Source organism: Canis aureus, chromosome 33 (assembly GCF_053574225.1).
Source record: "Canis aureus isolate CA01 chromosome 33, VMU_Caureus_v.1.0, whole genome shotgun sequence".
In the NCBI taxonomy this organism is placed as follows: Eukaryota; Metazoa; Chordata; class Mammalia; order Carnivora; family Canidae; genus Canis; species Canis aureus.
Genome location: NC_135643.1, coordinates 26,634,574 through 26,659,629, shown reverse-complemented (window position 1 = coordinate 26,659,629; position 25,056 = coordinate 26,634,574). Strand labels below are relative to the sequence as shown.

At 38.1% G+C, this 25,056-nt stretch overlaps 1 protein-coding gene across 3 annotated transcripts in view; it reads left to right on the top strand.

Annotated features, from left to right (window-relative positions):
- The first annotated feature begins 661 nt into the window (after nt 1–661).
- Nucleotides 662–25,056, top strand: part of PPA2 (inorganic pyrophosphatase 2) — an 82,081-nt gene continuing 57,686 nt past the window's right edge. For 2 of the 3 annotated variants that reach the window (XR_013370772.1, XM_077882184.1), the window contains exons 1-5: nt 662–863; nt 15,892–15,956; nt 17,854–17,898; nt 22,779–22,832; nt 24,683–24,802. Coding sequence is in view for 2 of the 3 variants with exons in the window: in XM_077882184.1 (XP_077738310.1) it covers nt 680–863; nt 15,892–15,956; nt 17,854–17,898; nt 22,779–22,832; nt 24,683–24,802 (468 nt within the window). In the remaining variant the exon portion in view is untranslated. The remainder of the gene's footprint in view (nt 864–15,891; nt 15,957–17,853; nt 17,899–22,778; nt 22,833–24,682; nt 24,803–25,056) is intronic. The other variant, XM_077882185.1, reaches the window with a different exon arrangement.

Below are 25,056 nucleotides of genomic sequence, written 5' to 3'. Positions count from 1 at the left end.
ATTTTTGTTGTTGTTGTTGTTGTTCTAGAAGTCAGCGTCAAGGTCAAATCTTCACAAGGTCTGATGATGTCTTACAACGACGTCTCTGTGGGTGTAAAGCTTGTCTCCTTCGTTAGACGGGCTCTGGACCAGTGCCTGGCACAGAACAATCACTCAATATATATATAGATATATGCATAAAATATATATATATATTTTTTAATTCAGAGAGAGAGAGAAAGAGAGAGAGACAGAGAGACACAGGCGGAGGGAGAAGCAGGCTCCATGCAGGGAGCCCGACGTGGGACTCGATCCCGGGTCTCCAGGACCACAGCCCGGGCTGCAGGCGGCGCTAAAGCTCTGGGCCACCCGGGCTGCGCACGATCCCTCGATATTGAATCATCATAATAAGGATACTGTTGTGCTAGTGACTAGTGAGCGCACGAGCGAAGGCACGAATGCACATACGCGGTAGTACGTGGCCGTGAGCTGGACGGGGGGTGCTGGACGCTCTCTGGCTCAGCCCTGAACCCTGGCCTCGCTTGGGCACAGGGCGCCCCGCCGCGCGGCCACGGGGAACCCCTAGGAGGGCGGGAGGGCGGGCGGGAGTGACGGCTCCGGCCAGTAGGGGGCGCCGGCGCGCGGCCGGGCCAGGGCCCCCCAGCGCCGCCCCGCGCGGAGCCCGACCGCCGCGGACGCCATGCGCGCGCTGCTGCCGCTCCTGCCGCTCCTGCGCACGGGCTGGGGCTGGCGCGCGGGGCCCCCCGCTGCCGCCCGCGCGCCCCGGGGAGCGCGCGCAGGGCCTGGCCCGCACCGCGCCATGGCCTCGTACCGCACGGAGGAGCGCGGCCGGCCCCGCTCGCCCGGGTACCGCCTCTTCTTCCGTGAGTAGCTCGCGGGGGGCCCCCGGCGGGCGGCGCGCAGGGGAGGCGCGGGGGGGGGCCCGGGCCTCCGAGCGGCCTCCTCCCTCCTCCCCCGGCCGCGCGGGGGTGGCGGAGCGGCCGAGGCCCCCCATCCCCCGCCCCCGCTGCGGCGCGGGGCTCCCGGAAGACAGCGCGGCCCGGCGCGCCTCCCCCGGGCCCTGCAGCGGGGCGGGCGGCCGCGAGCAGCGCGTGTTCTGGGGGCGCGGGCGGGGGCGGGGGCGGGGGTGGGCGGGGGCTCCCGCGAGGGACCCGCTCCCGGACGCCGGCATTGATGGTCACGTGTTTGCACCCCCAGGCCCGGGTCTCCTCTGACGGGCGCGGCCCGGGGCGCGAAGCGAGGTGCAGGGATCGCGGCGATTTCCTGAGTCAGGAAAGGACCCAGGTCGCCGTCACTTATGCTCCTTTTTCTTGGCGCCCACACATTCCACTGCGACTGTGTGTCGGTGACAATAGCCAGATTGGAAGACTTGCTTTCGTGCCTCACTGATTTCCGAGCCCTGAACGGAGTAGTACTTAAAAAAAAAAAAAAAAAAAGATTTCATTTATTCATGAAAGACACACAGAGAGAGAGAGAGAGAGATGCAGAGACACAGGCAGAGGGAGAAGCAGGCTCCATGCACCGGGAGCCCGATGCAGGACTCGAGCCCGGGACCTGGGGACCACGACCTCAGCCAAAGGCAGACGCTCAACCACTGAACGACCCTGGCGCCCCCCCCCCCCCCTTTTTTTTTTTTTCCTGTAAAACCTTTTCTTGCCTTAATTCCCATCTTTTAGGAGCACCAGCTTCGGAGGCTTTCAGAGCGAAGCTCGAATCCTGAAGTTTCCAGCTCTTAGCTCTGTGACCGAGCGACCCCGGACCCCGGACGAGTTTTTTCTTAACCTGCCACGCCTTGCCTTTTTTTTTTTTTTTTTTTTTTTTCTTATCTGTAAAACAGGGCTGTAAGAATTTCATGATAACGCGTATGGAAAGTGATGAGTCAGTGCCTGTAATATCAATTATATTACAGGTGATTAGTCAGAGCGTCCACAATATAAATTATACTACAGGTATTATAAGTAATACCTGTAATCATTCTTGATACCTGTGATTTACAAAATGCTTGACATCTCTTACACGAACTTAGGATGGAAGAGTAGTATTTTATGGGAGAGAAGACGGAGATAGTATAGCTTTGCGATTATGAATGCAACTGATGCTAAAATAACCAGGGTCTTCAAAATTGATTGCTGTTTCCCCCTATGGTACATGTTCTTTCCCGTTCTTGTTCAGTCAGGACTCATCAGGTGGTGGACAGGAACCCTTATCAAGACGTCCCAAATTCTGAATGGAATGTGTTCCAGTAGGTTATGTATGGTGTGATGATTTTAATGTAGTTTTGGAATATAGGTGAGGTTTGGTAGGAGTGAGATCCCAAGCGAGGACCAAGAAAGATTTCTTGAGGCATCTTTGGTCCAAAATGGTGGTTTTTATGAAAGCACGGAGAGGGACCCTGGGGCAGGAAGGACTGCTGTCCTGGGCTTTGAGGGGTAGCTGATCATGTATCTGGGAGTTGGGGGAGGTAAGGAAAGGGAATTTTCAAAAGGATTTTCATATGCTAAAGAGGACCTAGAAGATACTGGAGCTCTTGCCATAGTCAAGTTAAGGTTGTTTTTCTCTCTAGTAAACCATTAACATTAAGACAGTAGGGAGTTTCCTTCTGGAATTTAGGTAAGGATGCTTTTTTCTTGTAAGTCACTAAGGCATTTTGTAAATGGTGGGAGACTCCCGTCTCTAGGACTATAATAGCTCTAAGCTAACTATTTGTTTTTCCTTTCCTTTAGCTTTAGGGCATCCAGGAGTGCCTGAGGAATGTCACACCCGGGGGTGGGGTAGGGGTGGGGAAGGGGGGTTGCAGGGTGTGAGCTTCTGCTTTGTCCTCAGCTAGCCTTTTGTTCCCCATCAATTTGGGGCACAGTTTCCTGTAGAAAGAGTGTTGTGAGATGGTAGTTAGGTTGTTAGCTCGTCTAAACGCATAACATGGGGAAAATATTCTAGATTTGCAATAAGTACAGCAATAATGGATGAAGAAAGTAAATATTTATGAAGCGTGCTAGATACTGTTCGACACGGCACTAAGGAGATTTATGGGCCCTGCTCTCAAGAGAGCCATAATATCAATATAAATAATTAAGGAAAAATATGTAAACACTAAAAAATATTTTACTTGAATGTTAACTGATAAGAAAAACACTCTTGAGGAGCCGGGGGCATATGGCCTAGTTGACATTGCACTGGCTTTGAAATGACAACTCCTAGGCCTTCATCCTGACTTTGCCATGAACTCTGTGTTATTTGGGCAGGTAATTCCCTCATTTCTTGTTTTTTGTTTGTTTGTTTGTTTGTTTTACCTGTAAAATAATGCAGTAGACCTAGCAGTGATCCTCAAGGTCCTTCTCAGTGCCAATTATCCTCGAAAGCTTTGGATAAATATTAAGTATTCTAACATTCTCCCCTGGGGCAAGGCTTCTCTTAGTGCATTTCCAAGGCTATATTGGCCTTTCACTGTGGTTTGTTTCTTTAGCTACAAGTGTACTTAGACGATTTTTAAGTAACTAGAATGCCAAAAGTGCTTTTTTTTTTTTTTTTTCACTGAGAATAAATGATAGAAAAGAGAAGGTTTTACTGAAGCAAATGGGTAAGAATTAGAAGAGTGTGGTTTGGGGGAAGGCCCAGGAGGTGAGCTACTAATTGGAAGGGATGTCACATTAAGCAGTTCCTGATCTAAACCGCCAGGGGGCATGCTTGGCTTGGGGCTGTTTACTGCTTGCTGGCAGGGGAGGACAAAGTGAAAGGAAGCCCCTTTAAGGTAAAAGAGTAAGAGGAAAACTGAACAAATAGTTTCGTATAAAAATGGTCTCAAATTGGATATTTTGACCTTTGGCAAAATGTCCTGCGCATGTAGACACATGCAGGACTAGGGTGTAGTTCTACAGCACTTCAAAGAAAAACCTGGGCAGCCCAGGTGGCTCAGTGGTTTAGCGCCGCCTTCAGCCCAGGGTGTGATCCTGGGGTCACGGGATCCAGGCCCAAGTCGGGCTCCCTGCATGGAGCCTGCTTCTCCCTCTGCCTGTGTCTCTGCCTCTCTCTCTCTCTCTCTCTCTCAATACATTTCTCATGAATAAATAAATAAGATCTTTAAAAAAAAAAACAAAAACAAAAAGAAAAACCTGAATGTAGCACAACTTGGCTGAAAAGTGTTACTCAGCATTATTACAGTGGAATCTTTTCCCACATTTCCAAATATATCCCAGTTCTCTGAAATACCAGTACACTCAGAGGTAGACCATTTTGAGCTTCATTTCTGTAAATGGTTTCTCTATACTGCCACTCAGAAGAACCAGAGTAAATGATAGGTTTAATACTTTTTTTCCCCTGGTTTTCCTTGGTGTTGGAGTTTGTAGAAACAGTATTGAAGTGAGACAGGATGATAGAGGGGAAAGAGTGTCCTGGCAGGAATCATCAGATCTCCTTGGTACCAGCCTTGGCCATTTATTAACTTCCTTTGTGGCCTTGACTGAGTCATTTATCTGTATCTCAATTTTATTAAACCATGGAAAGAGGAGATTGGACTAGATGGTCATTTTCCAAAGTGTGCTGAGTTGAGCAAAAACATACCATAGAATATTTAAACACAGTCCTTCATGGTATTTGATAAGTGAGCAGAACACTTCCCATTTTATCACCTTCTTAGAGAGTCACAATGTGCATAATAAACTATGCATATAAAAATTATGCACAATGCACATTTTCTGGGAAATTCTGATACAAAGTAACTTGTCCTAAACGTTTGAACTCCAGAGCCCTTATCTCTCAGAACATTTGTTAATATCTTAGTGACTCTAGAGTTTCATGGAATTCAGTTGAGGAAGTGCTGGGTGAGATGATTTCTGAAACTTCTAAAAAACAAGTGTGTCAAAGAGTTTTAGACTAATAGTCAAAACACTTAGATGGTAGGCCTAGCTTGACTGTCTTGGGCATCACTTGACATCCCTCAGCTCAATTTCTTCATCTGCAAAATAGGGATAGCACGACTAATGTTGAATTGCTGTGGCAGTTAAATGAGATCAAGTGTGTAAGATTTATCAGTGTCTCACACATGGCACATAGTAAATATTTAATAAATGTCATTTTTTTCCTTTTGACTTCAAGACAGAAGACCAAAGGTCTTGTCATATTATGTGAAGGGTAAAAATAATGGGAGAGAAGCAGATTCCCTTCTGAACATGGAGCCCCTTGCAGGGCTCGATCTCACAACCCTGAAAACATGACCTCAGCTGAATATAAGAGTCAGTTGCTCAACCCACTGAGCCACCCAGGTCCCCCCCCCCCCCCCCGCCCCAATCTCAGTTTTAATGGATACTGCCCTGCAGTCTTCTGAATTGTGAAATCATAATGAAGTTAGACTTGTTTATATAGGATCAAAGGCGGTACTGCATGTCAGTATTACTTTGATAGTCTGTATGTCCTTGTTTGTTTTCTTAATAACTTGAAAATTCATGGGGGCACCTGGGTGGCTCAATACATTGGGTCTCTGACTCTTGATAATGTTGATACTGGCTCAGGTCATGCATGATCTCAGGGTCTTGAGATGGACCCTGCATCAGGTTCCATGCAGAGCATGGAGATTGCTGAAGATTGTCTCTCTCTCTCCCTCTGCCCCCTCTTTCCCCACTTTCACTCTCTCACTTAAAAAAAAAAAAAAAACACTTTGTTTTTGCGTTTTTCTAAAAAAAATGAGTTGAAGCTATGCTTTTCATAGTTTGCATTTTTGTTACATAGTGTAGGTGACTGGTTCACTTAGAGACACTGTGCTGTAGGTAATTCATGTTGCTTTTATTTGGAATGAGAATGAATCCTATAGTTCTTTAAAATGAATTTGTTGTATCATTCATAATGTATGCTTAAGTTGAAATTACTGTAGGTTTTCTTTTTTTGAGTACATCGTTTGAGGAGTAGGTGATGGAATCTGCCATTGAATGTACCATACATTTGGACGTAATAAAATTTCCTGAGAATAATCCATACAATATGTGTTTGAGTCTAAAGTGTATGAATTCCTGTAACATTTTTTTAAGTTGGCTCGTATCACAGAATTTGAATTATATATATAGAACATAATGGTTATTATGTGAACATTGAAAACTTATTTGTATTTATTTGGTGTTTGTCATTGTTAAGGCTCTAGTAAGAATCTCTATAAATAGTTTTAGTAATGATATGCAGTAGTATGATGGTATTTGGCATACATGTAGCTGTTTGGTGCATATACATATTACCAAATACAAGTTTTGCACTCCAATTTTCTCACTTGCTACTACCATTAATAAACTTTCATCCTAATACAACTTGCTGTTATGAGAGAAAAATACAGATAATTTGCAAAATAATAGAATAAAATCTCATTTTAGTCTAGTTGAAGGGAAAGTCTTGATTGACACTGTTTGGCCATGTCCAGTGTATATAGAAGGGCCTGAAAGGATTAATTAGTTTATTATTTTTGACAGAGTGAAATACTGAGACAAGATGGCAAGGGTGACTACAATTGTTTGTCTGCTCTTCCTTCTAGTGAATATCCTATTATAGTGATAGTAAGTGAATAAAAAAGGATAATCCTGAAACAACAAATAAGGAGGACTCATCAGAGCTGGAGATTTCAAAATATTTATAGAATTTGATGAACAGTCGGAGATGCAGTTATTGATGAAACTGTGGAGGAAGTACCACCTTAAGTATATGTGCTGAAGGGTCTGTAGTATAAGAAGAAGCCAAACTGCTTTGCATAAACTCAGAGTGGTTGTGGGCTTGTTGATGTCAGATAGGAGAGAGGAGGATGAGAGTGGGATGTGGTGCTTTACAGGAGGCGGGGGCAGTTAATGTAACTTTTATTATGGAATAGCACGCAGATGTTTATCATGCAGGTTTGGGGTTTGTGGAATGGGCTGGTTTCTTCTACAGAAATTGAAGAAAGAGGAAAGTAGACGCCCAATAGCGGTGTTGCTCCAGCAGAGCTCTCTGCATTCTCACTTAGAAACCTCCCAGTGGAATAGCCAACTTCTTACCCATATGTCTCCTTGGGAAGCTGACCCTTCAATAAGCTTTTCCCATGTACACATCAGTTTTTTCTAGTGTAATCTTAAATATCAACCAAATTGTCAAGGATCACCTTTAGTCAGGTTTTCACTACTACTCTACCAAACTGCTTTTGTCAAAATGCAACTTCCACGTGACAAAGAAAATGATCAGTTTTAAGTTCTTATCTTACATGAATTATCAGCAGAACCTTTCACAGTCATCACTTTGTCTTCCTTGAAACTTTTTTTTTTTTTTCTTTTTGTCTCTGGGACAGCACTCTTTTATTTTGATGGCTTCTCCAGCAGTCTCCTTTTCTAGATCCTCTTACTTCTGAACTCAACTTTTGAAATGCCCCACGGCTCAGTACTTAGCCCACATATCTGTTTATTCTCTAAGACAGAAGTTGGCTAATGTTTTCTGTAAAGGGCCCTGATAGTGAATAGTAGGCTTTGAAGGCCGTAGGGTCTCTGCCACAACTACTTAGCTCTGCCTTTGTAGCACAACAGTAACCAGAGAGAATAAAAGTATGAATGTGGCTTTTGTTCCAAGGAAACTGTATTTACACAAATAAAAACAGGCCATGGACCAAAGTTTGCTGTCCTTAGCTATTGCTCTAAGTGATGCCTTTCAGTCCCGTAGCTTTAGATACCATCTGTGCCTCCCAGATTTGTAACAGCCCGAATCTCTGCTTGAACTCAAGATTTACACATCCAATAAACATATTGTCTTCCCACCTAAATGTCTCAGAGACAACTCAAGGTTACCATGTACAAAACTGATTCTTTTTTTTTTTTTAAAGATTTATTTATCTATTTATGATAGAGAGAGAGAGGCAGAGACACAGGAGGAGGGAGAAGCAGGCTCTATGCCAGGAGCCCGACTCGAGACTCGATCCCAGGACTCCAGGATCACGCCAGGACTCCAGGATCACGCCCTGGGCCAAAGGCAGGCGCTAAACCGCTGAGCCACCCAGGGATCCCCCTACAAAACTGATTCTTCTCCGCACTCACTTGTTTCTGTTCTCAACTTCTGCAGTCAGTAACTTAGCAATCCTTCCTGGTGCCTTTCTTATCTTAACCCCACTTCTAGCTTAGTAGTTTCTCCCTTCAGCTGTGCTTTTGAAATACATTTAGGAGATAGTCACTTCTCTCTACTTCCCATCCTTGCCACTTTATCCATCTTTCACTTGACCAATTGTCGTAGCCTCCTGATTCTTCCCCTGCTGCCACCTTGTCCCCCTGTAGACTGCTTTCCACACAGAAGTTACCTTGATCCTTTTAAAATGTAAGTTAGATTGTGTCCAGGCTCTGCTCAAACCCCAGTGGCTTTTCATTTTGCTCAAAATAAGTTTTAAATATTCACCACGGTATACAAAGTCCTGTGTGACCTAATACTGGGCTTCCTCTCTGAATTCTTTGCTTACCACTCTTCCTTTTGATTGGTGTGCTCCAGCCATCCTGGCCTCTGCAGTGTTCCTCCCTGATACCTGCTTGACCTGCTTCCCTACTTTATTTAGGTCTGTACTGAAATATTACCTATCAGGGAGATCTTCCCTGTCCTTTCCATTTAAATTTTGTCCCTTCCCTTATTCATTCCTTTCTTGACCTCATTTGTTTTCCTTTATGGGGCTTATTGTATCCAATATAGTAAGAATATAGTCCTATTCATTGCTTCTATACCTGCCTCTCCTACTAGAATATAAGTTCCATAAGAATAGGGAATTTGTATACCCAGGACTTAAGTGTCCACTAAATAGCATGTGAATGAATTTGAGGAAATTTTATCAATAGTAAAAAAGAAAAAACAAAAGAAAGTAGAAAGAAGAGAATTTGAATTTTAAAAAGTCCGATGAGTGTCTCTGAGATTTTAGAAACTCTTGTATCCATTAAAGAGGAAGAGGAAGCTAGGAGGAAATCATAATCACAGACATACTAAAATATTGTTATTGTAAAGACAAATAACTCAGTAGAAGGTATAGTGGGACAAATGGTGTTCTGTTGTTTTAAGCCACCGAGTTTGTGATCATTTGTGATCATTTGTTATGGCACTCCTGGAAAACTAATACAGGAAAGTTAGAATATAAGGTAAATCTATCAGAAAGTATAACACGATGCCAAAGAGACAGAAAAAGGAGGTAGAAAGAGGAGACATGGAGATTTAATCTAGGAAGTCCAATATTGGACTAATATGAGTGCCAGAAGGAATGGAGAGTTCATTACCAAAGAGCTAGTAGAAGACATCTAAGAATTCTGGGATCTCAGTCTTCTGAGTCCCAGACACATTATAAAAATCTCAGAAAACTGAAGCTTTTATAAAGAAGATCCTGAAAGCCCTAGGGCATGAGGCAGGAGAGAGAGAGAGAGAGAACAGGTCACGTGAAAGGGAATGAGAATCAAACTGGATTTGACTTACAAGCACAAATGAATGCTTAATGACTGGAGTAGTGCCTTCCGAGTTTTGAGAGAAAAATAATGTTCTTCCTAGAATTTGCCCAGGCAACCATCAATCTAGGGTGAAGACCAAATAAGGACATTTCAGACATTTAAGGACTTGGGAAATTTACCTTATATGCATCCTTTCATACAGAATGTAAGTTAGGGATATGCTCCTGCAAAACAACTAAGTAAACCAAAAAGGATGAATGTATGGGATCTAGAAAACAGATCTAAGCTGGAGACCAAAGAAACAAAGTCTTAGGATGCCAAAAAAATCCAGTCCATATTGCAGCTAGAGGATAGAGATTTCCAAACGGAGCTGTTTGTGTAAAGAGAGAATTCCATAGTCTGTGGAATCTGTGAGACATTTGAATAATTTATAGTTATGATTATGACTGACAATGAAGGAAACATAATTAGAAGCACAAGTCAAAACAGAAGCTGAACAGGAGAGGAAATTTAATTAAAACATTATACTTGGCCAAAACTCAATACATAGATAATGCTTCTCAAAGTTACTTCAGTGTAAGAAGTATTTGTGGGTGCTTGTTAAAAATCTAGTTATCCAGATTTCTTAAGATTCTGATTCCCTAGGTATATGGAAGGTCCAGAGACCTGTTTAGCAAACACTCCAGGTTTTTCCTATTCTTAGAAAAAATTTGGAAATATACTAATAGGAAGAGCATAGAAAATTCAGTATGATTATAGAATATCAACCTTGAAATGAAAAAATAAAAGTGAAGAAGATAAAAATTCAGAGAGAGAAGGATGAAGGGAATGAGGTAAAAAAGCCAGTTGGTAGGGTCAAATATAGTGTGTTTGGTGGAATAAGGAATAAAGTCTAAAGTACTAAGATTAGAAAATTTAAGAGGAATAGGTTGGGGGTCAAATGAACTAATGAACTTATCTCTTAGAATTGGAATCAGTAGATAATTTCAAAAATTGATAAGGTAAAAACTAATGATAGAAACATTATTTGGAGTTATGTAGATAATCACTAGACCTAAAGTTAAAAATTTTGCTCTGAGAGTGAATCTGGATTGGAGAGAGGTGGAGACAGAGTTTTTTTTAACTATGAACATAAATTGCTTTGTTTAAACAGCAAACGAGCAATTTTAAAAAGCAAATTGGTAGCAACAGCTTGGTTCAAATCTAAAGAAACAACCAGTCTGAGCTTCAAATAATGAAGTTCTAACTCAGGATTTATCACTGATTTATTTTGAGGCTCTGAGAAAGGGCTGTCTATACTGTGTGCTTTATAGTCTGTCAACTTTACAAAGTGGCACACATTACTCCAATGCTTGCTACATATATCACATCTCTCTGTCTATGGCTCATGTGTGTAATATATATTATCCTTTTCATTTTATAGAAGGTCAGGATAGACGGCACCTATCTTTAAATCTACCTTTAGATAGTCTCAATATTCTATATGGAGCATGCTAGTATACAAATAGCACTGACCCTAGAAAACTTTAATGGGTTCTAATCCTTCCTTTCGGCATTAGGTCAACGATTAGCTTCCTGATTATGCCAAGAGGACTCCTTTGTCTTTCCACTTACTGGATGATGCTGATGTGGATGATGCAGTGCATGCCCTGTCTTGGCTATGGGCATAGCTCACTTTTTAGCACTTTTGTATTCCGACATCTAATACACTACCTTTTACAAACTAAATTACATATTGCTTGATTGAAAAAAATTGAGAAAATTAAGTTCCAGAGAAACTGAGTGACTTTATCAAGCTCAGTAACTAGAAGTCGGGTTCTTGGTCTCTGTATTCATTGCTCTGTGTGAGTTTTTGGTATATTGCCCATCAAAGTATTATCATTATCTGACATCTAAAGCCATATTTTATTTTTGCGGATGTAATTCTTTCTATTCTTTTTTCTTCATTTGTTTATTTTGTGATCCAAATGGCTTCTAGTAGGTATTTGTTATCTGAGTCGGACCATTCTCTTGCTAATACTCTTAATTTTCCAATATGCCAGTTAGATAACAACTTAAACCCATGTATTGGCATTACCATAGTATTTGAATATCATGTTTAGATCCTGGTTTAAAAAGATAGATACCTCAGCACATTTCATCTTTAGCTTTTAGTGATCACAACTTAGGCTGGTCCTATTTTTTCCTCAGGCTGGAGTAACATGGCTTTCATCTTAATAAGTTTGTTGGGGCTCGTGTCCAGTTAACAAGAGCATTGGATCTTTAGAGAAATTTAACAGCAAATCAGTGTGCTGGAGGTATCATTTATTCTTAATTACAAAGGCATCCCAGCTATTATGCCAAATTTCTTAAATTTCCTCAATTTTTTTTAATTTCCTCAATTTTAATAATGAAGTTCCCTGGTTTGTGCAACTTTCTGAATTCTTAAAGCTGAGATTATTGTTAATTCCCATCACAGTGATAGGTCTCAAAAGTTGACAAAACCTTCCAAAAGATTGTATTTTCCTCAAAACTACCTTACCTTGGTGACGTGAAGCTGAGAAAAGAATCACAGATTGGTAATTGTTCATTGGAACAAGAGCTTATTACATTTATACTTTTATACATATTTTAACCTCTTTTTTTGCTTCGTATTTATTTTTAATATACAATAAAATTCAGTCTTTTTTTTTTAAACAGTTCTGAGTTTTGATAGAATATAGATTGTTTAAACACCATCACAGGGATCCCTGGGTGGCGCAGCGGTTTGGCGCCTGCCTTTGGCCCAGGGCGTGATCCTGGAGACTCGGGATCGAATCCCACGTCGGGCTCCCGGTACATGGAGCCTGCTTCTCCCTCTGCCTGTGTCTCTCTCTCTCTCTCTCTCTCTCTCTGTGTGACTATCATAAATAAATAAACATTAAAAAAATAAATAAATAAACACCATCACAATCAAGGTACAGAACAATTCATCACTCCAAAACCGTTTCCATGTGGTCTCTCTTTAGTCACCTTTAACCTCTACCCTCAACCCCTGGCAATCACAGACCTGCTCTTTATGCCTATACTTTTGCCTTTTCTAACAGGTCATCCAAATGGAATTAAGTCTAGCTTTTTCCACATGGCATAATGCATTTTAGATTTATCCATTTTGTTGTGTATATTGATAGTTCATTCTTTTTTATTGGGCACTAATATATCATTTGTTGTGCAAAACACCATTCTATGGTTGTAGCAGAGTTCACTTATCCATTAACTGTACATTTAGTTTGCTTCCAGTTTTTGATGATTTTAAATAAAGCCACCTATAAATATTCACTTAGAGGTTTTCCTGGAACATTAGTTCATTTCTCTTGGTCAAATACTTAGCAGTAGGATTTCTGGATCAAATATTTAACTTTATCAGAAACTGCCAAAGTATTTTCCAAAGTGACTGTATCATTTTCAATTCCCACTGCCATATTTTAATAGAAAATAAATGTTACCCATTTAAGTACTGTGTTACTTATAGAAAAGTAAATAATCATGAAACACACTGATCATTCTGTTTCTTGTGCTCATAGATGATTTCAAATTCAGGCAGAGAATTTGAAGTTTGATCTGATAAGCAAAAGGTTATTTTTAAAGGTGCATCTTTTTTTTTTAACTAATGAAAAAGAACTTTGTAGATCATAGCAAGGTTATATATACTTTGCCACTTGTGTGCTTCTTCTCATCTTTATCCTACCTTGTGAATGGGTCCTTCAGAAGTTACCTTGTTGCTAGAGTGGAAAAGAAAAGTTTCATGAACTGTTTGGAGGGAAAAATGAAACAGTAGTAGAAATATATTTATTGAATGTCTACTAAGTGCTGGGTACTTTCTGGATGCCGGGGACCCAGTACAGAGTATAACAGAACAAACAAAAGCAAACAACAAAAACACCTTCTTTCAAGGTGTATTACTAAAATAAGTGCTAAGGAAAACCTACAGAGCATGAGAAGAAGAAATACAGTTTTGGTGAAGCCAGAGCCATTAAGTTATATGCTTTAATTTTAGTGGGTTGAAGCATGGCTTGTTTTTGTTTAAACTTTATTTTGAAATAATTTTTGATTTGGCGAAGTTGCAAAGATAGTACAGAATTCCAGTGTATCTATCTCTTACCAAAACTTTCCCTAATATTAACGTTTCTCATTTCCAATGTATATTTGTTAAAAGAAACCGACATTGATACCTACTGTTCACTCCAGATTTTAGTTGGAAATCACTCGTTTGCCTACTGTTGTCATTTTTCTGTTCCAGGATCCAGTTCAAGGTACCACATTACACTTAGTCATATTTCCTTCCTCCCCTCCAGTCTAACAATTACTCAGTATTTCCTTGTTTGTTTTATGAGCTTGAGATTTTTGAAGAGTAACTGTTTGCTATGGTGTAGAATGTCCCTAAGGTGTCTGCTGTCTTTCTTATGATGAGATGGGTTATGGGTTTTGGGGGGAAATACAGCAGAAATGGAGTACCCTTCTCATCACAGCATATCAGGAGGTACATGCTATCAATGTGACTTGTCACTGGTGATGGTAACCTTGATCATTTGGCTAAGGATGCTGTTTGCCAAAGTTCTCTATTGTAATATTACTGTTTCCCCCTTTCCATGTTCTGTTCTTTGGAAGTGAGTCATTAAGTCCAGTCTATATGCAGAGAGAGCAGGGTAAGCTCTACTTTTTGGAGGGTGGACAGATATGTGTGTGTGTATGTGTGTGTGTGTGTGTGTGTGTGTGTGTGTGTATCTCGGAATTTTTCTATAAGGAAGGTTTGTCTCTTCCCTTTATCTATCTATCTATCTATCTATCTATCTATCTATCTATCTATGCATTTATTTGTGTTAGAGTGGTCTTATGCGTATTTATTTTATACTTTGGCTTATAATCAAATATTAATCTGTTGCTCAGTTTTTACATCTTTGGCCTTTGGGATCTCTTATACGTTGGTTCCATTTCCTTTTGACATACCACCAACCTTTTGTTTCTTTCAGCACTTGTTTGCTGGTACTACAGGATCCATCAGGTTTATCTTGTATATTCTTTGTCCCAGCCTTCTTTAAGAAGTCCCTAGTTCTTTTTTATTGGAGAATGGTATTTGGAAACCAAGATTTGGGCGCTGAGTGTACTCATTGCTAATGGGCTGTCAGCCAGTCCATGTTTATTTTGTTAAAATATTTTTAAAGGCTGAATTTGAAAATTATACCAAAGAGGTATCAGGCCAGAAATAAAACATACCCTGACTTAGGAAATTATAAACTGAAAAAAGTTTATGGCTATACTAAGCCCAGCTTTTGGAAAGAGATGCATTCCAATAAAAGTGCATATTAAGTTGTTTTATTTTGTTTAAATAATATTTGCTATTAGAAGCATTTAAAATATGCAATGAAGATAAGATACTTTCTATTATTAAAGTTCATTTTTGTTTTAAGCTTACCTTAATATAAGCATTCTTATCACTGAGTGGGAACAAGTGATTTGTTTCTTTTCTTTTAATTGGGTAGGATCTTTACATCTTTGTTCATGTGAATTGTAGACAGAAACTGGGAATTCTCCTGTTAGGTTTCTCCTCAGAAAAATTGAGATCAGTTTTAATCCAATCGCTTATTAATGAATTTCTTTTCAAAAGTGAGATTTTTTATATTTGGGTGTTAGTTTTAGACATTTTCTGCTTTGGATGTTTTAAGTTACAGAGATTAAATACAATTGACCCTTGAACAATACAGGGTTAGGGACGACTGCCTACCACACAGTTGAAGGTCTGTGTAAACCTTTAAAAACTTCACTGCTAATAACTTAGGTTGACCAGTAGCCTTACTAGTAACATAAACAGTCAATTAACAGAGATTTTTGTATGCTATATGTATCATATACTGTATTCTTACAGTAAAGTAAGCTAGAGAGGGCAGCCTAGGTGGCTTAGTGGTTTAGCGCCACCTTCACCCCAGGGCATGATCCTGGAGACCTGGATGGAGTCCCATGTCAGGCTCCCTGCATGGAGCCTGCTTCTCCCTCTGCCTGTCTCTCTCTCTCTCTCTCTGTCTCTAATAAATAAATAAAATCTTAAAAAAAAAAGATAAAGTAAGCTAGAGAAAGAAAATATTAAGAAAATCATAAGGGAGAGAAAATATATTTGCAGTACTACATTGTATCTAAAAAAAGTGTATAAGTGGACTTATATATTTCAAACTTACACTTATATTTAAAAAAAAAGTTTGTATAAGTGGACTTATGTATTTCAAACTTACACTGTTGAAGAGTCAACTGTAAATTGTTTTGGCAAACCAAAATGTTTATTGGTTTATTATTTTTGGTCATCCTATTGGGGCAAATTTTAAAAGTTGAATTAAACTTTAAATTGGGAGTTTAGATTAATTTGAAAAATCTTTAATAGCTTTTTTAAAAAGTTTAAAAATGGATAAGGATATAATTGTTCTGAAGAATGGAATAGTCTATTGCTTTAATTCTGTATTTTTATTTTTGTTTTTTCCCTTTGCAGAGAATGTAGCTGGTCACTACATTTCCCCCTTTCATGATATTCCTCTGAAGGTGGACTCAACAGAGGTATTGTCTTAACTTGTTTTGGGGGTGAAAATATATAATTCTAATATCACAAAATGCTTTTTGGAAGCATCTTGAAACGAAAGAATGTGGTTGGAAGTCAAGAAGGACAACAGTTATAATAGGATAGTAAGTCTCCTTCATGAATTAGAATTAGTATGGGAATAGGATCCTTACAGGAGGAAGATATGGAACTGTGATGTAGGATTTGTGCTGCCTTCCAGCCCTTCAAAGGACTGGACTGTCAATATGATGGCAATAGAATAATAGTGAAGATTTATTAAATGCTCATGGTGGGCTTATCCAAACAGTGTACTGAGAGCTTGACTTGCATTTTCTGAGTATGGCTAGGGCTACAGTTATAACCCTTATTTTGTTAATGAGGTTCAGTACTTTGCCCATGGTCACAAATCTGTTGTCTGTTGTGGGAGGTAGAATATGAATTTAGGTGGTGCTCTAACTCCAAAGGTGGTATTCTTAATTGCTCTTCTGTAATCCTTCCAGCTCATTACTTCTAAGTAGTAGTCAACTACAGGACAGGAGGTCATGTAATCTGGAGAGAGAAGGAAGCCAAAGATAGGGCAGAAAGAACTCCATTTTTCTGTGTGTGTGTGTGTGTGTCTGTCTGTCTGTGTGTCCGTGTGTTTTATTTTGGCCAAAGAACAGTCCAACCCAAATATCTCATATCTTCCAACACCTCTCCTTGCTTTTGGCCAAAAGCTCATGCATTAATTTATTCATTTATTCTTTCAGCAAACATCATTGCAGCATTAGGAGCTAGACAGCATTCCAGGTACTAGGGTTGCAGTGGTGAATAAGAGAGTCATAGATCTAATTTGTACTTGATTGGAGGAAACAGACAACCAGAAAACAAGTGGATCAGTAATGTGAAGTGCTATAAAACTGGCATAGGGTAATGAAAGGAGGAGGAACTGGTCAGCTGCTTCATGTGGGGGTGTACCATGACAAAATCTGTTTATTTAACAAAATAATAATATTTTTGGGAATCCTCTAGTAGGTAGATGGGGAGCTGAAACAAAGAGTGGACTAGAAATATCCCAGTGGGCATGATATTCTGCCTTAGGAGAGTAGGTTTTGGGGAATATGAGATTGGGGTTAGTCAGAGTTGAGAATAGGACAGGGCAAAATAGAACAGGATATGCCAGTGAATTCTGGACATGTGGAGATCGGTACGCACGGTGGTTGTGTGACTAGGTTTCCTCCATCCTCAACCATGATGGTTAGAACTCTTGCATATTGTACTTCGGGATGCGGTATTTTAGGAACAGAAATAATGTTTCACAGCCTACTGGGAATAATCATTTTTCTGTTTTGTTTCCTTCGTTAGTGGTTTTTTTGGTGTGTGAGAGTTACATGTAAGTGTTAGCATTTGTGAGTGGCATAATTTTTCTTTTCAATCCGTCACATATTCTGTTTTAATTTGAAAGTGCTTGATGGTTGGCATAGTAATCACACCTTGGTGGAATTTACAGGCAGGAGGTGTGCAGCTGAGTACTTTCATGGCTTGTTAGTCGCGCTCCCTAGAGTTTCATTTCAATAATGAAATCACTGTTTTAAGTGTAATCACTGGAAAGTGACAGTCTTTCCTTAAAGACCAAAGAGCCTTTGCTTATTTGATAAAAACTAGGAAAATATTCTTGAAAGAGATTTAACTTTTCTGATAATTTATCTTATGAAATACTTTGATGCTCATGCACTGGGAATGCAAATGCTGAGAGAAAAGGAGCTGAGCATTTGGTAGGTTCTCTGTTGAGTCAAGTTTCTGGACAGCCTCTGTAATGGAATGTTTCTGTAGTAGGCTTACTTTCATTGCTTTGCAATACAGCTGTATTCTTTGCTGAGATATTACAATTATAAATACCATTTTTTTCTTTTATAGGAAAATGGCATTCCTACAAAGAGAGCACGAAGTGATGAGTATGAGGTATATTTAAAGGTTTTTATTTTTGTGAGTCACTTCTATTGTCCATTAAAGACCTTGATGATAGTTTGCATTTGTAAAGTGCTTCTAAAGTTTCCCCCCTACAAGATTTTTGTGTGTGTTCTGATGTTTTCTTTTCTTCTAATATCTGTTTAAGGCAGCTAAGGCTGATCTGATCTTTTCACTTTTTTTCTTGTGGTAAAATACACATAAAATAAAATTTACCATTTTATTTATTGCACAATTTTTAAAGTGTGCTGTTTAGTGTAATTAAGCACTTTCACATATGCAGCCATCACCACCTTCATCTCCAGAACTTCATCTTCCCAAACTGAAGCTCTACCCATTAAACACTAACTCTGTGCATTCTGTGCTCTGTCTGGCTCCTGGTAACTGCTATTCTACTTTCTGTTTATGAATCTATTTTAGGAACCTCTTTACTATTTTATTTTATAAGTGAAAAACCAGAGAGAATCAGGAAATGAACCCAGATTTTAGAAGCAAGTTATTTATCGTGGTAGATAGTCTAAAATAAAGGTACTTATGAAAATTGGTCACTGTATCATTTTTTTATTGTAAGGGAAAAAGTGGTTTGAGAGGCTGTTTTAGAATTCTGGAACAAGTCTTTTGGGAATAGAGCAGAAAAAAAAGTTACACCAACTATATGTTAAAATACATGTGTTCTATATATATCTTTTAAATATGTGACTGTCAAACCTTTAATAGTTCTTGACTTAGGACCAGAACATTTGATTGATGTCTGTCATCCCATCTCATGCTGTTGATGCCTTTTTATCTTGCTGATGCCAGACAGTTTTTCCTGCCACCTTTCTCAGCCTTCTTTTCCCCTCAACCTTATTTCCATTTTTTTCTCTACTCTAACTGAAACTTATGACCCCAGCCTTTGAATCTACTTCCAAAAATAGCTGCTATTTAATCCCTACCACCTTTGCCTGCCATCCATCTTGTATTTTAAACTGGTGTCCATTAAAATGGTCCTTAAACCATCTATGTTGGAATAACATAGAGCACTTGTTAAAATTTCAGATTCCAGGGCTTGTTCCATATCTACTAAATCTCTGATGGGGACTCTTTAGTCCACATATCGAACAAGTGTTTCAGGGCATTCTATATACACTGAAGTGTGAGAACCGCTGCCCTAGATGGGAGAGAATAGATGTTGAAGGGTTCGAGGCTTTAAAGGAGACTTTGTGTATTAACCTGCAAATAGTTTTTTTTCAGTGGGATTCTGATTTTATATACAGCCAACTTAAAATTTAATTCTTAGAACATGATTCATATGTCAGAGACTGCCTGATCTTAGTCTGTAGTTAGTGTGTTTATTTATAATTTTCTCCCATTTTTTCCAACCCCAAGCCCTTGGCAGCAGCTTTTCTACTCTCAGTTTTTATAAGTTTTGGCCTTTTCTTTTCTCTTCTTTCTTCTTTCTTTTCCTCCTCCTCCTCCTCCTTCTTCTTCTTCTTTAAAAAAAGAATTCCACTTATAAGTGGTACAATGCAGTATTTGTCTTTCTCTGGCTTATTTCAGTGAGCATAATGCCCTAACAGTTCAGCCATGTTGTTACAAGTGGCAAGTTTCCTTCTTTCTCATGACTGAATAATAATCCATTTTATATTAAGCATATCTTCTTTATCTTTTCACCCATTAATGGACACTTAAGATTGTTTCCACATCTTGGCTATTCTGAATAATCCTCCAGTGAATGTGGGAATGCAGATATCTCTTGACTATCCTCTTTTCTTTTCTTTTCTTTTCTTTTCTTTTCTTTTCTTTTCTTTTCTTTTCTTTCTTTTCTTTTCTTTTCTTTTCTTTTTTTTTTTTGGATAAATATCCAGAAGTGGGATTGCTGGATCATATGATAGCTTTGTTTTTATTTTTTTGAAAAATTGCCATACTGTTTTGTATAGTGACTGCAGCAATTTACATTCCCACCAATGCACAGGCATTCCTCTTTTTTCACATTCTCACCAACACTTCTTATTTCTTGTCTTTTGATAATGACAGCCATTCCAACAGCTGTGAGGTGATATCTCATTGTGGTTCTGATTTTCATTTCTCTGATAATTGTGATATTGAGCACCTTCTCATGTACCTTTTGACAGTCTCTCTTGGAAAACCACGTATGCAATTCCTCTGCCCATTTTTTTTTAAAGATTATTTATTTGGGGGAGAGAGCATGCATGCTTGCCTGCATGGGATTGGGGGAGAGGGGAGGGAGAGAGTTCCAAGCAGACTTCCTGCTGAGTGCAGAGCCAGCCCACTGGCCTGGCTCAATCTCATGACCCATGAGATCTTGCCCTGAGTGGAAACTGAGTCAGTAGTTTAAATGCTTAACTGAGCCACCCAGGCATCCCCTGTCCATATTTTAATCAGATTGTTTTTTTTTTTCTCTTGAGTTGCATGAATTCTTTATGTTTTGGATATTAATACTTATGAGATACGTGATTTACAACTATTTTTCCCTTTATAGGTTACCTTTTTATGTTGTTAATGGTTTCCTTTGTTGTGCAGAAGGTTTTTAGTTTGTTGGTCTCACTTGTTTATTTTTGCTTTTGTTGCATTTGCTTTTAGTATCAAATCCAAGGTTTATTTGATCTTTTAAGAGTTTGAGGAAAGGGGTGATTTCCTCCCATTTTTTCCCAAAGTATATAAAAGTTACTGCCTTTTTTCATCTTATGAGTTTTTCTTTTTGGTTTTTGCAAAAAAAAAAAAAAAAAAAAAAAAATAGAAGGGAAAAGTGAAGGGAAAGAAAACATTTGGAGGAAGTAAATGGTTCTTGCTCATATGTAGCTTTCTACTTGAAATGTGTCTCCGTGTATCTTTCTGATTTTCCAGTATATTTCAGCAGACCATTACTGGTTTATAATTAACAATAATGTCAGGATAACCAGACTAACATTGGCTTTAAAAAATTACGCGTAATATACATTTTAGCTGGAGAGGGAAAAAAGCAGGCTGAAATTCGCCCTTCAGAGATCAGGAAAAAATGATAAAGGAGAGATGGTTTGCAGGCTTAAAATTCAAACCTTATCTTTTGTTCTTTTGGCCTAATTCAAGTCGCTATGAGTGGTTTTGGTAGGTGTCATTGGGTAAAACAATTGTCCCTAGCCTGGTCTTCGCTGTCACCTCTGAGTATTCATCTGTATGCATTTGTTCTCTTATAGCCAGGCTTTCAGGGATGAATAAATTATGTGAACATCTGCCATTTACTTAGGTTTTTCTTTTTAACAGCTACTTGAGAAATATTTAAACAGGTGCTGGGGTACCTCATAAAAGAGTATAGAAAATGAAACAACAGCAAGACTGTGTATAAGGTTGCTAAGATAGGTATGAGACATACTTCTATGGAGCAATTGTTGAGAATTTATTCTTGGCTTTGTTCTTTATCTCATTATGGATTTGCATTTCTGTCATTGGCAAACTTTAGTCTTAACCAGAAAAACTTAACAATCATCATTACGTTTGTGGCTCAATTTATATTTAATTTTTTAAGTGGCATTCTTTGAATTAATAACATACATGTTTCACTAAGAAAGCCCCCAGATATCGTTTAGCAATGCTGTAAAACCAAAGGTTTGCAACTCTGGTTGTGTATTAAAATTGCTTGCAGAGCTTTTAAAAATAAGCAATGCCCTGGCTCTATCCCAAAACTATTGAATTAAAATATGTGGGAGGTGGGCCCTAGGAAACCTTTTTTTTTTTTTTTTTTTTTTAGTTGATCAAAGCTATCCTGGTGATTTTGATGTATGGCACAATTGAGAATAAGTATATTCAATCACTGCTTTTTCAAATGATCTGTGCTAAAAGATTAGGTTTTTTTGGTTTATTTTTTATCTATTGTGAACTGATATACTTTAAAAAATACAGTAAAAATGAATTATTAGAAAATTGTAATTCAGAGTTCAACAGACTTAAAAATTACTCCATCAAATTGCTATAAATGTTTCTAAATGAATCAGTAACAATCAACTTGCATATTAGCTTTGGTTCTTGGCCACACTTGGTGTAGCACTGTATTAAGCCATTGCTTTGCTATGCTAAGTTGTTAATTACTCACATCAAAATAGCATGCAGGTCAGCTTTAACCTTGAGACTTTCTCTTTGTAAGGCCCAAACTATGGGAAATTATAGATTTACATTCCGAAGTACTCCAGGAAAGGATTTTACTCACCATTGAACTAGAGTCTCTTTTGCTTTAAACACTCTGCAAATTTCAAAAATGATAAAAAGAAGCAGTGGACCTTTTGTAACTTTAGGAAATCAGAGACCACTAGATAAGCAAGCTAAATGTAGAAAGGCCTCTGTCTGACTCTTTGTAAACTTGATATCTACCTATGCTGATATCCTTAATTTTATATTATGATCATAATAACTTGGCTTTAAATATTGCTTTATGATTTTCAAAATATTTTACTTCATAATAATTTTTGTGTATTTTCATTTAAATTATATAATTGGTTTTATTAAAACCTTATATGGTGAGTAGGACAGAGATTATTCCATTTACTTTACAGATTGGAAAAATGAGACATTTAGCTTACATAATGGATACTGTCTCTCACTTCTGTTTTAGTTGGAAAATAAAAATTGAAACAAGTTTCTTGACTCCATTCTAGTTCTGTCACTATATTGCAAACGTATTTCCAAAAATAAAGCAACTTCTAACACTTCAGTAGTATTCACTTGACCTAATGGCTTAAATTCTACTGTGTTTTAGAAAAGTTGTCTAATTTTTCAGAAGAAATTTAAGGCATTTTTTGTAGGGAAGGAAACTACAGCATTCTTGCGTAAGAGAGAAGTGATAAAATAAAAGATAGGTAAAATTTTAAAGATGATCTCTCCCTTTATTTTTTTAACTGCAGAATTTGTTTAATATGGTTGTAGAAGTACCTCGGTGGACAAATGCTAAAATGGAGGTAAGGATATATTCTTTTATGATCAAGTGGAAATTATAATTAATGATATAAAAACTTTGTTTTAAGTTGCTTAACATAATATTTTGAATTTAGGATGGTTAACAATCTTCTTTATGATAAAAACAAAAGCATTTTTGTGGATTTTGAATCTAATTTCAAATAGCAAGATGTTATTCAAAGCTGAATTTATAGTTTAAAGAGTATGTTTTCCATTTTTGCCTCTCTAGTTTGTTATACATATATCATATTTATTTAATTTTATTTAACTCTTCTGTCTTTGAAAATAATAAAAATTTTCAAGGCTTATTTAAACAGATTGTGAGATATATTTTGTTCACAAGTTTAATTGAAATGTATTCATTTGGGATTGATCAAGTTTAGTTTCTAAAGACTAAATTGTCCTTTAGATTTTACTCTACCAGGAATGAAAGCATTTTCCTGGCCAGCTCTTGATAAGTGCTATCTAAGAGCATCTGCTGTTCCCGTGGTTACCTTTTTTTTTTTCCCTTTTGTATCTTTTCCTTGAAACATGAACCTATCAAGAACTTTTCCCTTTTGTCCTTCAGAATTTTATTATATCTTCAGTTAGCTAAGATTCCTTATAGTTCTGAGTGAAATTTAATTTATGGCATTTAATTTCTTTAGTTATTTAAGTCTTTTTTCTATAGCTTTGGATGAGATGGCAAGTATTACTTGAAGTTTTTTATTTTTGAAAAAAGATTTTCTTTCTTTTTTTCCTTATTTGAGAGAGCATGCACAAGCAGGATGAGGGCCAGAAAGAGAGGAGAGAATCTCAAGCAGACTCTGTGCTGAGTTTGAAGTCCAGTGCAGACTCAGTCTTAGGATACTGAGATCATAACTTGAGTCGAAATCAAGAGTTGGGCAAAACTGACTGAGCCACCTAGGTGCCCCTCAAGTATTTTAATTAAGGATTGCTAGATAGAGGGACACCTGGGCAGACGCTCAATCACTGAGTGTCTGTCTGCCTTTGGCTCAGGTTGTGAACCTGGGGTCCAGGATCGAGTCCTAATCGGGCTCTTCTCAGGGAGCCTGCTTCTCCCTCTGCCTATGACTCTACCTCTGTGTGTGTGTGTGTGTGTCTCATGAATAAATAGATTAAAAAATATTTTTTTAAAAAGGATTGCTAGATAGCTGCATATTTTTTAGAATTTATATTTAGAGTTGTCTGTTTTTACCAGGTTCTAGTAGAATTGTTTTGGTTAATATTTTACTAGGGAAGAGTAAAAATAATAGCTTCTTTTTTTTTTTTTTTTTTTTTTTGGTCTTCCTTCAGAACATTTTAGCATTCTGGCTACTTTCTATCTCAATTAGGTATATAATCAAGAATTGGTGAGATTCTACCTGTTTTAAGCCGTGTGTATTCATTAAAAAATGGCTTAAGCTATTTATAGCCTAGATTTTTTTTTTTGCAAAGCAATTTGAGTATATTTTATAGAAAGGTAATTGAAATAAAATTACTTGATGAAAATCTTTAAGTCAACCTTATTATTTTAAGATTGATAACACACCCCAGATTAGTAACAAATAGCAAGTAGGTTAATCTTTATCCTTTTGCCATTTCATTCTCTTATTTGCATTGAAAATAAGTGCATATATAATATAGAGTACCAAAATATATAATCCGATGTTTCCTTTTATGGACACTTTTTCCTTACACGATACTCTAAAGTAGAAATAAGAGTTGGCTTAGTTTATTTGAAAGTATCTTTGATCAGTAAGTTGGAATATAAATATTTAGCCTGTAGTAGCAGATTTAAAACATACAATTTGAATATAGGATTAATCATGTCTCATCCTCCGCTCCCCCTTTTTTTCCATGATCTGCTTAGATTGCCACAAAGGAGCCTTTGAATCCCATTAAACAAGATATAAAGGATGGCAAGCTACGCTACGTGGCAAATATCTTCCCTCACAAGGGTTATATTTGGAATTATGGTGCCCTCCCACAGGTAACATTTTTGTTGTAATGGTAAAACTTCTCTGTCTTCTGAAAAAAATTGCCTTGTAAATCCTGTGAACTACTTGAATTTAAATTGGTTCTGAGGGCATGTCAGTTTGAGAGATTTGTAAATTTAAAATTTTTTAATGTGGAGTTTTATTGTATCAATAAATTTTTTTCAAACTATATATATGTCTATACTCAAGTTCTTGGAGTTAGGCATATAGAACACTTATATTTGGCATTTAAACACTTTTTTTTTTT